The sequence below is a fragment of the Anabrus simplex genome, chromosome 1, assembly GCF_040414725.1.
Source record: "Anabrus simplex isolate iqAnaSimp1 chromosome 1, ASM4041472v1, whole genome shotgun sequence".
Classification (NCBI taxonomy): Eukaryota; Metazoa; Arthropoda; class Insecta; order Orthoptera; family Tettigoniidae; genus Anabrus; species Anabrus simplex.
The window spans coordinates 1060457769-1060472696 of NC_090265.1; the positions used below are offsets into that span (position 1 = coordinate 1060457769).

The 14928-nt window shown below is 37.9% G+C and overlaps 1 protein-coding gene across 2 annotated transcripts in view; it reads right to left on the reverse strand.

Annotated features, from left to right (window-relative positions):
• The window catches only part of LOC136857968 (uncharacterized), a 121532-nt gene that overhangs the window by 54554 nt on the left and 52050 nt on the right, over window positions 1–14928 (reverse strand). For both annotated transcript variants that reach the window (XM_067137109.2, XM_067137110.2), the window contains exons 3-4: window positions 13984–14230; window positions 809–991 (exon numbers count right to left, since the gene is read on the reverse strand). In XM_067137109.2, the coding sequence (XP_066993210.2) occupies window positions 809–991; window positions 13984–14230 (430 nt within the window). The remainder of the gene's footprint in view (window positions 1–808; window positions 992–13983; window positions 14231–14928) is intronic.

Here is a 14928-nt window from a genome sequence, read left to right on the forward strand (position 1 = left end):
TTTCCCCACGCATTACAAATTTATGATACCATGATACCATGATCTCACAACATCAAATCCAACAACACTGCAGCCTGCTACTTTTCACAGATTTCTTTTCTTCAAAATCGCAGCCTGCTACTTGTTTGGGAACATCTCATTGAAGGAAGTAGCCGCTGAGGTCGAACAGGTGACAAAAGCACGGTGATAATTGATAATGTGATTATTGATACATTTACTGGTCGAATTTCAAACACTGCATCTCGTATTACCAGCTACTATTTAAAGTCAAACAAATCTGATAACGTTGTTCATCCGTACAACCGTAAAACACACTCAAAATCCGTACATTTTACGGAAAAATCGGAATACTTGGCAGATATGATATGGTATATCAAACCGGGATATTTTGAAAAGGTCTGTTTTCTTGTGGTTACAGTGTCTCTTTAAAATTTTTCATCGTGTACCCCAATCAGCATTTTGCTGAGTACTGGAGGAGAGCTTCATAGTCACAATCGAACATCACTGCTTCTCTTCCCTGCAATGTATGTTCGCTCTGTCGATTCACTGTGATGTATGCTTGCTTGCTACGTACACTGCCCACATTTACGTCAGGTCAACCTGGCTAGCCCAAAAAGGTGCCCAGATGAGCATCTCTGGATTACAGGTTCTGAATGAAGTGTCACTGAGTGTAACAGACTACTGTAGTTGTCAAATCAAAGAAAAGAAAACAAAAAGACACACACAGGTTTGTATAACAATTCTGCTGGAATAAAAATGCATTCATACAATGAGTTCTATTTTAAAAGAACTAGAAAACAAATCTTACACATATCCAGCAACAGCTCATCACTATCAAATTCACGAACTGGAGGCTCCTTCGCAGTAACCTGACGAGTCACCTCATCATCTATCAGTTCGACAGGAGGAAATTTATCTGGCGCAAGACCATAGAGGGATGGTGTCCTATATAGTTGCATGTTTCGGTTTGGTTTATTACGTTCATTCTGAACTGTAAAGGAAAATATAATATTAAATTAGTTAGTTATCTATAATCAACAAAAAGAAATGAAAATAACAGGAAAATAATATTGTTCATAAAATTAAAACAAATTAAAATAATGATTCCAACAAGCAAGATGTTAAAAACATGATGTCATGTTGATGATAATATTTTTTGGTTTTGTTTCATTATAGTGGATGCCATTTCTTTTTGGTTTCAACTCAGTTAATTTATAAATGTTAGGTTCTTCAGTCTGACTGTAAGCATATAGACCAAGACAGAGAAGGGCTGAAGACACGGCTCGAGACCAAACTAAATGGAGAGAACGAATCCACACAGTGGACCCTGCCACCAGGCAGGACAAACACTAAAGAAGAAGAAGAAGAAGAAGAAGAAGAAGAAGAAGAAGAAGAAGATTTTTCAGTCTGTCAAAACTAATTTATGAACAAATAAAATTTAGATAACATCTGAAAAAGAAAACAGACAGACTGAAGAACCTAACAGTTATAAATTAAAGGAATAATGTGTTTCAACACACTTTTAACTGCTATTAGACACCAGAGATATGGAATTTTGCTCTGAAAAGTTATTTCTCTAGTATGGCAGTATATCTATTACTTCATTACTAAGCCAGAGACACAAAAGAATATATAACCTAGAACAGAAATCACTTCAATTCTACTGTTATATAACTCTTTTTTTAAACAATAAAAAAAATTAAATATATAAATGCCACATTTACTATTGGTGTAGATTACATAATAAATGTAATTAGGCTATGATTAACATTTTGAGGATACAAGAGAACTTTCTTTTAGCACAGCACATCTCAGCAGCATTCTGCAGACACTAATCTGGAGAATTGTTATGAAAAATGACAGGAAAGGTGAGATTTCCACATTCATTGGCATACTTAACAACATTCTACTTGAAGTTTGCAAGATTTCCAATTTTATTTTCTGCATAAAATATGCTTTCTTTCTTTCTTTCCCAAAGGGAAACACTGCTGAAAACTGCACAAAACACTGTGTTCCTTCAAGTTCAGCTTCTAGAATACTGACAAATTAATAGAGTATGAAATTACAAGACCATTCAATGCCAAGCAATATAGCTGAGGATGTTGTCACACTGATCACATGTTATTCCAATACACGCAAATATTTGGCTGGAGGACAGTTGTTTTGACAGGCCAAGGTCCTTAAAGTGCTGTACGTGCTAATGGTCCATTTATATTTCTGAAGAGAACAAAGAAATTCAAACTACTTCATCTTATTCTTTTTCTTCAGTCACCTCCTATGCAGGGAGCTTCTGGGCCGGGAAGTGGATCATTGAGCTCCATCCACTTCTTGCACCTGCCTGGAGACATAAGAGATGTGCATCACTTCTGGGGTACTTCTTAGATCTTTGTTCTGACCCACTCTGATGCTTCATATAGGCTATTACTACGATGGGCTTGCCACATTCAAAGACATTTTATACCTAACAGCCAGGTTTCAATGAAGTGATGTTTTTTGCACCCACCCCTAACCTGGAGAACAGACAGTGCCTCCTGGCTTCCAGCAGCATTTCCTCCCATAGGGGACCAGCACCTAACTTATGGAGCTCATCTGCCCAAAGCTAAGTAAAAGTATGAGATGAAAAAATATATTTTTATCATCAAATGGTGATTTTACATTGGATGGATGGAAAAAAAAAGAGGCAGTAATTATCACAATTAAATTCAAATAATAAATTTAAAAATGTATAAAGATTTTATTTCACAAGTAAACCTTCTTCCCTTTGATGCCGATTTTCCAGAAACCCATATATTTTCTGAAAGCTTATGTCACAAGTAGAAAAACTATGAAATCTTGAAATCTTACAGTCAGGGGGACAAGTGTTTAAGACCTATAGGACTCGTAAAGTATCAGCAAAGTGTTGGAAACATGACACCAAAAGTTGCTAAAATGCTTGCTTCATGTATTTGTATGAACTAATAATATGGTAAGAAGGTGGAGACCTTAAAAAGGAAGAAACAACTCGCTGAAAAGAAACAATATACGTTGAATTGTTGAAAATGTGACTTGTTATTGACTTCAAATGAAATCCATTATGAGAGACAATCAATGTGCAATTCATCAAATAAATAGTGAGACGGGAAAAAAAAAAAAAAAAAAAAAAAAAAGTTCAGAATGGGCAAATTTTACAAAAGCACACTTTGCAACCCATCATTTGTCAATTAATCATTGCGGGAATACGATACATTGTGGGTGATGCTGTGATGTTGCTGTCAAGTACTAACGTATTGCATGTCTTCTTCTTACAGTGGAGGTGGATCCTAAAGTCGTTGTGGCTGTCTTGGTCTCCCGATTCGGAACAAGCAATTGGTCTCCGAACATCCAGGAATCGGAGATGATAAAACACATAACTACTCTCCCTGAAAAATGATATGGAAATTGTGGAAGAGATCCAGACGTTAGGATTTGCTGGAGGCGATGGAGAGGAATAGGATGACGAAATGGACATTGGTGATGATGATGTCGATACGGAACGGCAATGCTCGTCGGCATCCGAGTATGTAGCTTCGCCCAAAAGTCGAAAGCATGATGGTCCAGAAAATATGACAGAAGGGAACTGTACTGCTTACAAGCAGCGCGCTTTAGTGTACTGGACCACAGATCCTATGACAGGCAAACCTCGGACGAAATGTCTGTCGAATGCGTCAGTAATGAACCAGTTCAAGAAAATAAATAACATGAATATTCTGTACAATTTGGAGAAAAAATTAATACTCCGTCGATCCAAAAAATCAATCAGGCTGTCCCGCAGAAATTCAAGGAAAGGGAAACAGAAGGAGCAATTATTCACGACTGGATGTTGTGAGTGTGGGCCATGCACCTTAAGGCAGTGATGGATCTGCAAAATGCAAGCGATTTTAAAGCTTCTGATTCCTAGGTATATCGCTTCAAGAAGGGGAATAACATTGTTGACAGAGCAATAACCCACAAAGTTGGCAGGAATTAGCAGGAAAAGGAGGCAAACTTGTCAGAGGTGAGGGATGATTTTGTTGCGAAGATTTGCATCCTCATCGTTACAGAAAACTTTCCACCGACACATGTCTTCAATGCTGACCAGAGTAGATTGATAAAGAGTAACATGGCCATCGAACCTAGCGAACCAGAGGAATAACAGTTGTTCGCACTGTTGTTGGATCAGTCTCTGCAACACAGCACAGTTTAATGATTATGCCTTTGATTTCAATGGAAGACGAAGTACTGCGGCCAACATATGTGCTTGAATCTGAGCCATCTGGAAAATTCCCGCAGTCAAAGCCGGCAATTCCTCCGAATATAAGATTGTATCGTGGAAAAACAGCAAACATGGGGAAAGCAGACCATAAATGGTTACATTGTGACATATTTTGGCCAAGTATACCTGATGACAGGAAGAAAATTCTGCTTTTAGTGGATTCATGGTGTTCTAACACAGATCACGCATTGTCTGCTTCCGAAGTACCTGATGGTAAACTCGTACAAAAAGAACTTATACCTGAAGGATGTACGGGGAAGATCCAGCCTCTGCATATTCATTTTTCTGGACAATACAAATCTTTTGTTCGTTACATAATGGACAAAATCATTATTGAGACACAGAAGCACATTTGGCATCGCGATAGTTTTCTGGCTCTGCAGTCCTTTTCCCTAAATTAGTTCAGCACTCCTCGTTTCAAGAACTTGATTAAGTATGCTTTTTATAAGGGAGGATAATTGGACAACAAATCTGGAATGTGGATTGCACCAATGGATTAATGCTTCGATTCATTGACAAATGATGCGTGCAAGTAATAAATCTCATTGTAGACCGTATTGGACATCAGAATATGTTCAAATGATGTGTGTGCAAAATGTGAGGCTATTGCACATTGATTGTCTTGTGTAATAGATTTCATCTGAAGTCAATAAAAAGTCACATTTTCAACATCCTGACGTATATTGTTTCTTTTCAACGAGTTGTTTCTTCCTTTATATTGAGATCCACCTTCTTACCATATTATTAGTTTATACAAATACATTAAAGGAGCATTTTAGCAACTTTTGGTGTCATATTTCCAACACTTTACTGATACTTTGTGGGTCCTATAGCTCTTAAACGCTTGTCTCTCTGCCCCTAAGATTTTACAGTTTTTCTACTTGTGACATAAGCTTTCAGAAAATATATGGAGTTCCGACAAATCAGTATCAAAGGAGAGATGGTTTACTTGTCAGTAGCAAAGGAAAATTATGGTTATACACAGGTAAATACAGAGAGAACAAGGATACCATAACGATCATGACAACCTTTCACTACAGTACATGAAAGGTTGAATATTCTGATGATAAATCATTGGGAGTCAAAAATAATAGGTACTAACGTAGCTGGGGATGTTTGGGATCAGGTTACAGCAGCACTGAAGCAGTTTAAGGAAGCAGAGATTGTTATCAGTGGGATACTGTGTAGGAGGGATACTGAATGGAGGGTGATTGGAGATTCAAATGAGGCTGTGGAATGGGTATGTGGGAAATTGGGAATGAGATTTGTAGATCCTAATGGGTGGGTAGGAGATAGGGATCTATGCTCAAATGGACTTCACTTGAACCGCAATGGTACATATAAGTTAGGGGATTTGTTTAGAAGAGTTACAGGGAGGTACATTTAGCAAAACGGGGTGGATCAGGGGGTGGTGATGACAGTATAGGAAGCATGAGATAAGGTTAACATAAAATTGTTAGTGTTAAAATGTAGAAGTACTGTAAAGGAAGGAAGAGAATTAAGTAATTTGATACATATATATTTACCATGATATTGTAATAGGAATTGAATCATGGTTGAGAAGTGATATTATGGATGCAAACATTTTCTCACTGAACTGAAGTGTTCATTGTAGAGACAGGTTAAGAATGATAGGAGGGGCAGTATTTATACTGGTGAAAGAAGAATTTGTAAGCTATGAAAAAAAAATTAAGGATGAGGAACTTGAAATCCTAGGTGTAAGACTCATCTCTAAAGACAATAGGCAACTTGATTTTAACGCGTGTACAGACCAGGCGAGGTTGGCGCTGATATTGATGGAAAATTATTTGATGAAATAATCAGCTACGTGGAGAAAGATACAGAAAGTAACGTTATCGTTATTGTAGAGGGTGATCTGAACTTGCCGAATGTTAACTGGGAAAGGAATGCGAACGACAGAAAGCATGACCAACAAACGATGATTAAGTTATTATGGGAAGGACAGTGATGGAACCAACTAGAGGGGAAAATATTCTAGACGTAGTCCTTATAAAACCAGATGGGAAACTGAAGTGATAGGTGGTGTGATCAAGAAGCTGTCCTTGCCGTAGTTAGAAATAAATGTGTTACAAAGGAATGCTGTAAAAGTTGAACTATTAGGCAATATATATGGCAGATAAGAGAGGAAAGGGGAAATTTTTATAGAGCATTTATGATCAATGGAAAAAGGGAAAGAAAAAAAAAATGTAAAGACCCTATGGGATGGGTTTAAAGCAATTGTTGAAGAGTGTGAAAACAGGTATGTACCTTTAAAGGTGGTAAGGAATAGTAAGGATCCATTATATTATAACAAGGAAATAAAGAGATTAAAGAGGAAGTGCAGATTAGAAAGAAATAGAGTTAGGAATGGTTGTATGAGTAAGGAGGAATTGAAAGAGCTCACTAGGAAATTGAATTCAGCAAAAAAAATCAGCTAAGGATAACACGATGGCAAACATAATTGGTAGCCATATGAATTCCAGTGAGGAATGGAAGGATATGTAGAGATTAAGAAAGAAACAGTTTCCAGGAAGGACATTCCAGGGATCATTAATGAATATGCGAGGAGTTCTGAAGGCAGAAGTATTGTCAGCAATATGTAAAGGTAGTTGGATATAAAGATAATGTCCAAAGGCGACTAATACTGGCGAAATACTGAAATTTACCTGTGATAATAAAGATATGATAAAAAGATACAAAATTTTGAAAGCTGGACAGGCAGCTGGGATTGATAAGATTGCTCAGGATATATTAAAGGCTATGGGTTGGGATATAGTGCCATATCTCAAATATTTATTTGATTAATGTTTGCATGAAGGAGAGATACCAAATGAATGGAGAGTTGCAATAGTAGCCCAGGGACAAAGGCAAGTGTGACAAACATAAAGCAGATAATTACAGGCCAGTCAGCTTGACATGTGTTGTTTGTAAGCTCTGGGAAAGCATTCTTTCTGATTATTTTGGACACGTTTGCATTATTACTAGCAGATGTTTTAAATTCAGGAGGTCAAGTGGACTGTATCGCTATTGACCTATCCATGGCTTTTGATACGGTAGATCGTGGGAGATCACTGATGTAAATGAGGGCTACTGGACTAGACAAGATTGGCTGAATGGGTGGCTACATTTCTACAAAATAAAACTCAGAGAATTGGAGCACGTGAAGCATTATCTGATCCTGTAATGATTAAGAAGGGGGTATCACTAGGCAGCATTTTGGACATTTAAGTTTTCTTATACATATAAGTGATATGAGTAAAGAATTGGAATCACAGACAAGGATATTTGCGGATGATGTTACATTGTATAGAGTAGTAAATGAGTTGAAGGACTGTGAGTAGTTGCAGGAGGACTAAAACAATGTTGTGAGATGGACAGCAGACAATGGTATGAATATAAATGGGATGAAAAGTCAAGTTGTAAGATTAATCAAAAAAGTCCTGTCTTAATTACTGTGTTGATAGGGTGATAATACCTCATGGGGAACACTGTAAGTACCTAGATGTTAATATAAGGAAACCTTCACCAGGGTAATCATACTAATAAGGTAGTTGAGAAAGGCTACAGATCTCTTCCCATGTTTATGAGAGTATTTAGGGGTTATAGTAAGGATGTTAAGCAGAGGGTGTATAATTCTCTGGTAAGAACACACCTTAGAGTATGGTTCCAGTGTATGGGACCCTAACCAAGGATACTTGGTATGAGAACTGGAAAATATTCAAAAGAAAGTAGCACATTTTTTTTCTGGGTGATTTCTGTCAAAGCAGTAATGTTACGAAAATGATGCAAATTTTAGGCTGGGAAGACTTGGGAGTAAGGAGATGAGATGCTCGAATATGTGGTATGTTGATATAGATGTTGAATCCCATAGGGGAGTCTCGACAGAATCGAGCACCCTTCTGACCAATTCATTAGTCTTGCCAATATCTGTATATATCTTGCTTAGTGACTCCTCTATAGTTACTTGGATATGATCTTCACCAAAAAAAATTTATGTATAGGGTAGATAAATTTATGTATAGGGTAGATGATTCCTTCTTGCCATGTTTTAGGGAATCTTGCTCCATCAAAACTCCTGTTGAATATTTTAACTATTCTTTCAAGGATAACGTTATTCTTACCTATTTCCTTCCAAAATTATTTTTTGGTACCTAAAATTAGTCCTGAGTTCCCCTTCTGCCTTCTGTAATAATTCTTTTACTTCATCAACTGAAATTTCTTTACCTAAATTAGGAAAGGTGCACATCAATTCCCTCAAAACCATCAACTTTTCTAGATCCTGTTTCCAACTATCCTCACCATTTAACAGTTTTCTCCATCCCTATTTAGGTTATCAGGTTGTTTCTTCTGCTGCAAGTCTTTTGTGTTTACCAATAATTCTCTATCATCTTTTCTTTTAAACAGAATTCATTTCTTGTTTCAAGTCCTCCTACCTTCTATACGTTAATGATCTCATTACTTCCATCTTTTTCTTCCTTCATTCTTGATTGTACTACCCACTATTTCTGGCATTCTTACCCCTTCACCTGCATCTTCTGTTCTGCTATTTAATACGACATTTTCTACAAGCTTTATAGCCTCACCTACTTGATTATTTTCAACCGAGGTCCACAGCCGTCATTTAGCGCTATAGCTCGTGTGTCGACCCTGAGTTTCGCTACTTGTTGCTAGGTTACCTGGAATGCCAGGGTTTTTGTACTTCATTTTGTAAATGCTGGTCCCTTCTGGAAACCGAAAGAAACCAAATAGGTGTGTTTTAGTTTCTCTTTGCTTGGCAAAATTGCTCCGTTTCCCTGACAATGGAAAGCAGTCGTGTGAAGCAACATGGCGGCGCACAATCTGACTGAAGCTGAGATTCCTGAGTCTATTTCGGCTGATTTTGATGATAGGGACCATGAAAGAGATGAAAATTTTGAATCTGGTGATGAAAGTGATATATCCATTAGTGATTCAAATGACGATATTGATAGCAGCATCGCAAGAAATCATGGAGGAGGCGATAGTATTGTGACTCGTCCCAGTCATACAGTGCTGGCTTCAAACATACCTTGGAGATCACAGAGAACGAGTGATGCAGGATTAGCCAAATTTCCTTACAGATTAGTCAGTGGATTCATAAGTTGTGGCAATAGTCCTAAAATAGAACTATAGTACTGGTAGCTATTTTTTACTGATCAGTTGATAACCTCTATTGTCGACCATGAGACAAACAAATTTGCCAAAATGAAAATACAACAAAATACTCCACTTCAGAAGAGATATATCTGATTTTCTTGGAAAGCTGTGACATTAGAAGAGCTGAAGGCATTTATTGGTACAATTATCAACATGGGAATGAACAGTAAGGTAGAAATGCAGGATTATTTTAATGAAGTCTGGTTGGATAAGCAAGCAGGGCTCCATCCAGGCATTTGCTTTGAACGCTTCCACACAATCAAGACATACCGTTAAGAAAGTGAAAAACATGATTTTGTGTCATGTAAATACCATACATTCATTAATTTTGTAGTTCCTTCCTGTATATATTGTTATAACCAGTACTTAATACCAGGTTTTTAAATATGAAGAATGCTGACAGAAATAAATACGAGTTGGGAGAAATCAGGACTTACAAATAATTTGAGTGGAAAGGGTTAATCTTCTGCGGTAATAAGCCACACTATTCTTCTCCTTGCTTATCACATTTATAAGTAATTAGGGGCAAGTTCTGTGATTCTTCCCATCCTTCAACTGTTATCCACTTGATGAGCAATAATGATTCCCGTAAGCATAGGAGTAGGTTATATACGCGGGTGGATCGAATATAAACATACATACATACATACATACATACATACATACATACATACATACATACATACATTATTGTTATAGACTGTTATGCCTTTAGTGTTCAGTCTGCAAGCCTCTGTGAATTTACTAAACGTCGCCACAATCCTCGATTTGCAACTAGTGTTGTGGCCTCATTTAGTTCTATACCTCTTATATTTAAATCGTTAGAAACCGAGTCTAACCATCGTCGTCTTGGTCTCCCTCTACTTCTCTTATCCTCCATAGCAGAGTCCATTATTCTCCTAGGTAACCTATCCTCCTCCATTCGCCTCACATGACCCCACCACTGAAGCCGGTTTATGCGTACAGCTTCATCCACAGAGTTCATTCCTAAATTAGCCTTTATCTCCTCATTCCAAGTACTTTCCTGCCATTGTTCCCACCTGTTTGTACCAGCAATCATTCTTGCTACTTTCATGTCTGTTACTTCTAACTTATGAATAAGATATCGTGAGTCCACCCAGCTTTCACTCCCGTTAAGTAAAGTTGGTCTGAAAACAGACCGATGTAAAGATAGTTTCGTCTGGGAGCTGACTTCCTTCTTACAGAATACTGTTGATCGCAACTGCGAACTCACTGCATTAGCTTTACTACACCTTGATTCAATCTCACTTACTATATTACCATCCTGGGAGAACACACAACCTAAATACTTGAAATGATCGACCTGTTCTAGCTTTGTATCACTAATTTGACATTCAATTCCGTTGAATTTCTTACCTACTGACATCAATTTAATCTTCGAGAGGCTAATTTTCATACCATACTCATTGCACCTATTTTCAAGTTCCAAGATATTAGACTGCAGGCTTTCGGCACAGTCTGCCATTAAGACCAAGTCGTCAGCATAGGCCAAACTGCTTACTACATTTCCACCTAACTGAATCCCTCCCTGCCATTTTATACCTTTCAGCAGATGATCCATGTAAACTATGAACAGCAAAGGTGAAAGATTACAGCCTTGTCTAACCCCTGTAAGTACCCTGAACCAAGAACTCATTCTACCATCAATTCTCACTGAAGCCCAATTGTCAACATAAATGCATTTGATTGATTTTAATAATCTACCTTTAATTCCATAGTCCCCCAGTATAGTGAACATCTTTTCCCTCGGTACCCTGTCATATGCTTTCTCTAGATCTACGAAACATAAACACAACTGCCTATTCCTCTAGTAGCATTTTTCAATTACCTGGCACATACTGAAAATCTGATCCTGACAGCCTCTCTGTGGTCTGAAACCACACTGGTTTTCATCCAACTTCCTCTCAACGACTGATCACACCCTCCCTTCCAAGATGCCAGCGAATACTTTGCCTGGTATACTAATCAATGAGATACCTCGATAATTGTTGCAATCCTTCCTGTTCCCTTGCTTATAGATAGGTGCAATTACTGCTTTTTAAGCATTTTAAGGCATTTTAGGCATTTTAAGCAAGCCTCGAATATAAACTGCAATTATATTTCTTAACCCTTTGACCTGCCAATTTTTTGGACAGAATTGTGCCCTTACATACTAACATACTATTTATTTTTTCAGTTATTTGAAGGAAATGCAGACGAAAATATACACGGATGTTACACACATATAAATAACTTTTCTTGCATTCCATTATACATTTATGGTTTGAAGAAGTCCTCTCATGTATACAACACTGAAAAAACAGGTGTCCACATGCAAAGCAACCTCTCATTTGAGATACCTTATTGAGGTATCCTTGCAGAGTCTCCATGCTGCACTACTCTGCATCGCCTGGGTGGCTCTAACTTCTTCCGAGTTGGAGCCATTTCTTATTTGTAGTAGCCAATATATCGACCCTGAGATGTCAAGGGAATATTACCATTGTGAGGGCAATTTGGCAAAGTTGCAAGATATTTATAGACATAAGCATCGGTATCTCTTTTTTTTTTTTCATGATCCCAGAATTGTGGGGTTAGAAATTCACTGACCATTTATAGTTCTGTGTTCCGAATGAGTAAATTTATAATACCAATACAGTTGGCACACTGGGGTGAAATACTGACAACCAGGAATGAGTTAGCCGGAAAATCTATAATGTCCAATAATGGACCAACTATACTGGTATTACAAATTTATCCATTCGGAACAAATATTTCAGGTTCCCTATGTGAATCTGCATCTTTATCACCTGATGGCAAGGCGGGCATCAATTTTTGAAAATGAGACAAAGTCTCTCATAGTGCATTGGCACTGCCGGTGGCCTCCATGGTATGCACTAGCCATGCATCTTGGTAGGTGTGCTATTTACCAAATGATGAGCCCAACTTAACACACTGGGGCAAAACCCTGGCAACCAGGAATGAGTTAGCTGGAAAATTTATAACGTCCAATAATGGACCAACTATATTGGTATTATAAATTTACTCATTCGGAACAAATATTTCAGGTTCCCTATCGGAATCAACATCTTTATCATAATTCTGTTGGATTACCTTCTAACTTTCTCTCTACCACGCACAATTTCACAATCTAGCTTACATGTGACATCAGTACCTTTATTAGCTTGAAGTTCCCAAATCCAGTTATTACTGATGTTTCTACCTGTTGATGTTGTTGCACCTAATGTAAACCTTGAATTATTCATTGGCCATGGCTCTTCGGAAATAGAACAAGATTCACCTTCACCAATATCATTTGAGGATTAATTATTTACGATTCGCACACTTTTGTTTTGAATCTCAATATCAATATATGCAAGCTAATTATGAATAACACCATCTGCTCCATTCCAGGCGGCTGCCATATTTGTTTACAAACGACACGTGGTAGGGTGCATTTTATTTTTCTTATTCCAGGAGCGAATTACCGTTTATGATATAAAAATGAAGTTCAGGTAGTTGCTGACATTTGTTGGTAACATTTTAAAACCTATAGAACAAACCTTGGTGGCTCAGTAACCATAAATTCTCGCTATAACGGACATCTACTGTATTAACCCATTTAGACCCAGCATTCCAATATAATGTACACAGCTTTTGTATTTAGTTCCGATGTTCCATTTCAGATTACAACTATTGGAATGGGACTTGTAAGTTTTATAATTTCTCTGCACTGAGTTTGGTAACACAGTGCCACATATCAGGACTTAGTAAAAGTAGAAGATTGAAAGTATGGTTGCAAATATCCCAAGTAATGCAAAGTCAACCTCTTCAAATCATGAGTAAATAAATGCCTTTTATGCCTTTGGTACATTTACCTTTCATACCACTTTTAGTTATAAATGGTTCAAATTGGACAACCACACAATTCAGGACAACTAGTGCTTGAACATGGATCATAGTATTTGTACTGGCTAGTGGCAGAGCTCACACTATATGGATCTGCTGTCTCCATTTTTCCTGCCATGGCCAATATCAGGGTGGAGTTTCATGCTTTTGAGGTGTTTATGTAGTGCATCAACCAACTGTTGTCTTGGTTGCCCCTCTGGTCTTTGTTCAGTAACTTGCAGGGTATAGCCCATCTCCATGATGGTGTCTACTGCTGATCACAGCAACTGCCCAAACCACCTTTGATTAGCACAACAACAAATAGTTCCCTTATTCTTTCATTGGAGATGTAATCAAATTAGATGATACCATCTGTCCATCCAAGTATCTTTGTCTTCATGATGCCTAGTCGACATTCTGCATCTCTAGTGGTCAGCTAACATTCAGTACTGAGGAGTGCAATGGAGAGAATGACAGCTTATAAATCTCATATTTTGTCCCGTATTGGCTCAACACAATTAAGGTTAAGTTATAAGGAGATTCCCACCTTCCATGACATAATTCAGCCTAAGGACATGTTTCATTCCAATTATGGAACATCTTCAGCTAAAAGATTTTTTATTAAATAAAGAATAAAAAGGATATTAACATACCATTTGGCACTTTTTCACTCAGTTCTGGTTGTCTCTGAAGTTCTGGTTGAATTTCTTGCTGGTAGAGAGATTCTTCTTGATGCTGAAATTCTAATTGTCTCTCATGTTCCTGCTGTTTACGTCTCAATGCCTCTTCTCTTTTTTTCAATATTTCTTGTTTCTTTTTCAGTATCTTTGTGAGAGTACTCTCTTTTACAAGACCTCTCACAACAGAAGTGTTCCCTTCTCCAGGAGAGGGACGGAACAGCTGAAATGTAAACATACATTGTACCAAATATAAATAGTGAAACACATTCATCCTCAGAAAGTTAGTATTTAGTTCACCTAGATTCGATAAATGCCAGCCCTGTGGTGTATGGGTAGCATGCCTGCCTCTTACCCGGAGGCCCCGGGTTCGATTCCCGGCCAGGTCATGGATTTTTACCTGGAGCTGAAAGTTCAAGGTCCACCCAGTCTACGTGATTACAATTGAGGAGCTATTTGATGGTGAGATAGTGGCCCCATGTAGATAGCCAAGAATAACTGCCAAGAGGATTCCTCGTGCTGACCGCAGGATACCTCGTAATCTCCAGGTCTTTAGGCTGCGCAGCGGTCGCTTGGTAGGCCAAGACCCTTCAGGGCTGTAGTGCCATGGGGTTAGGTTCAATTTTAGATTCAATAAATGGCAGGATGTCATGGGAAGTCATTTCAATATCATGGGTGTAAACATAGTGTGGTAACAGCCACTAAGAGGATAGCCCTCACAGAAGTGTAAAGAAAATGGTCTAAAATACTGAAAGTAAAACAATGAAATCTACCACACTACTGACACTTCTCTCACAGGATGATAATCTCATTGTCTTACCATTTAAAAGAACAGAAGGAACCTCCCTGAAGATTGCGATAAATAATTGGACATACCCTGAGCAATGTTGAGAAAATCCCAATGGCTGATCCTTCTACAAC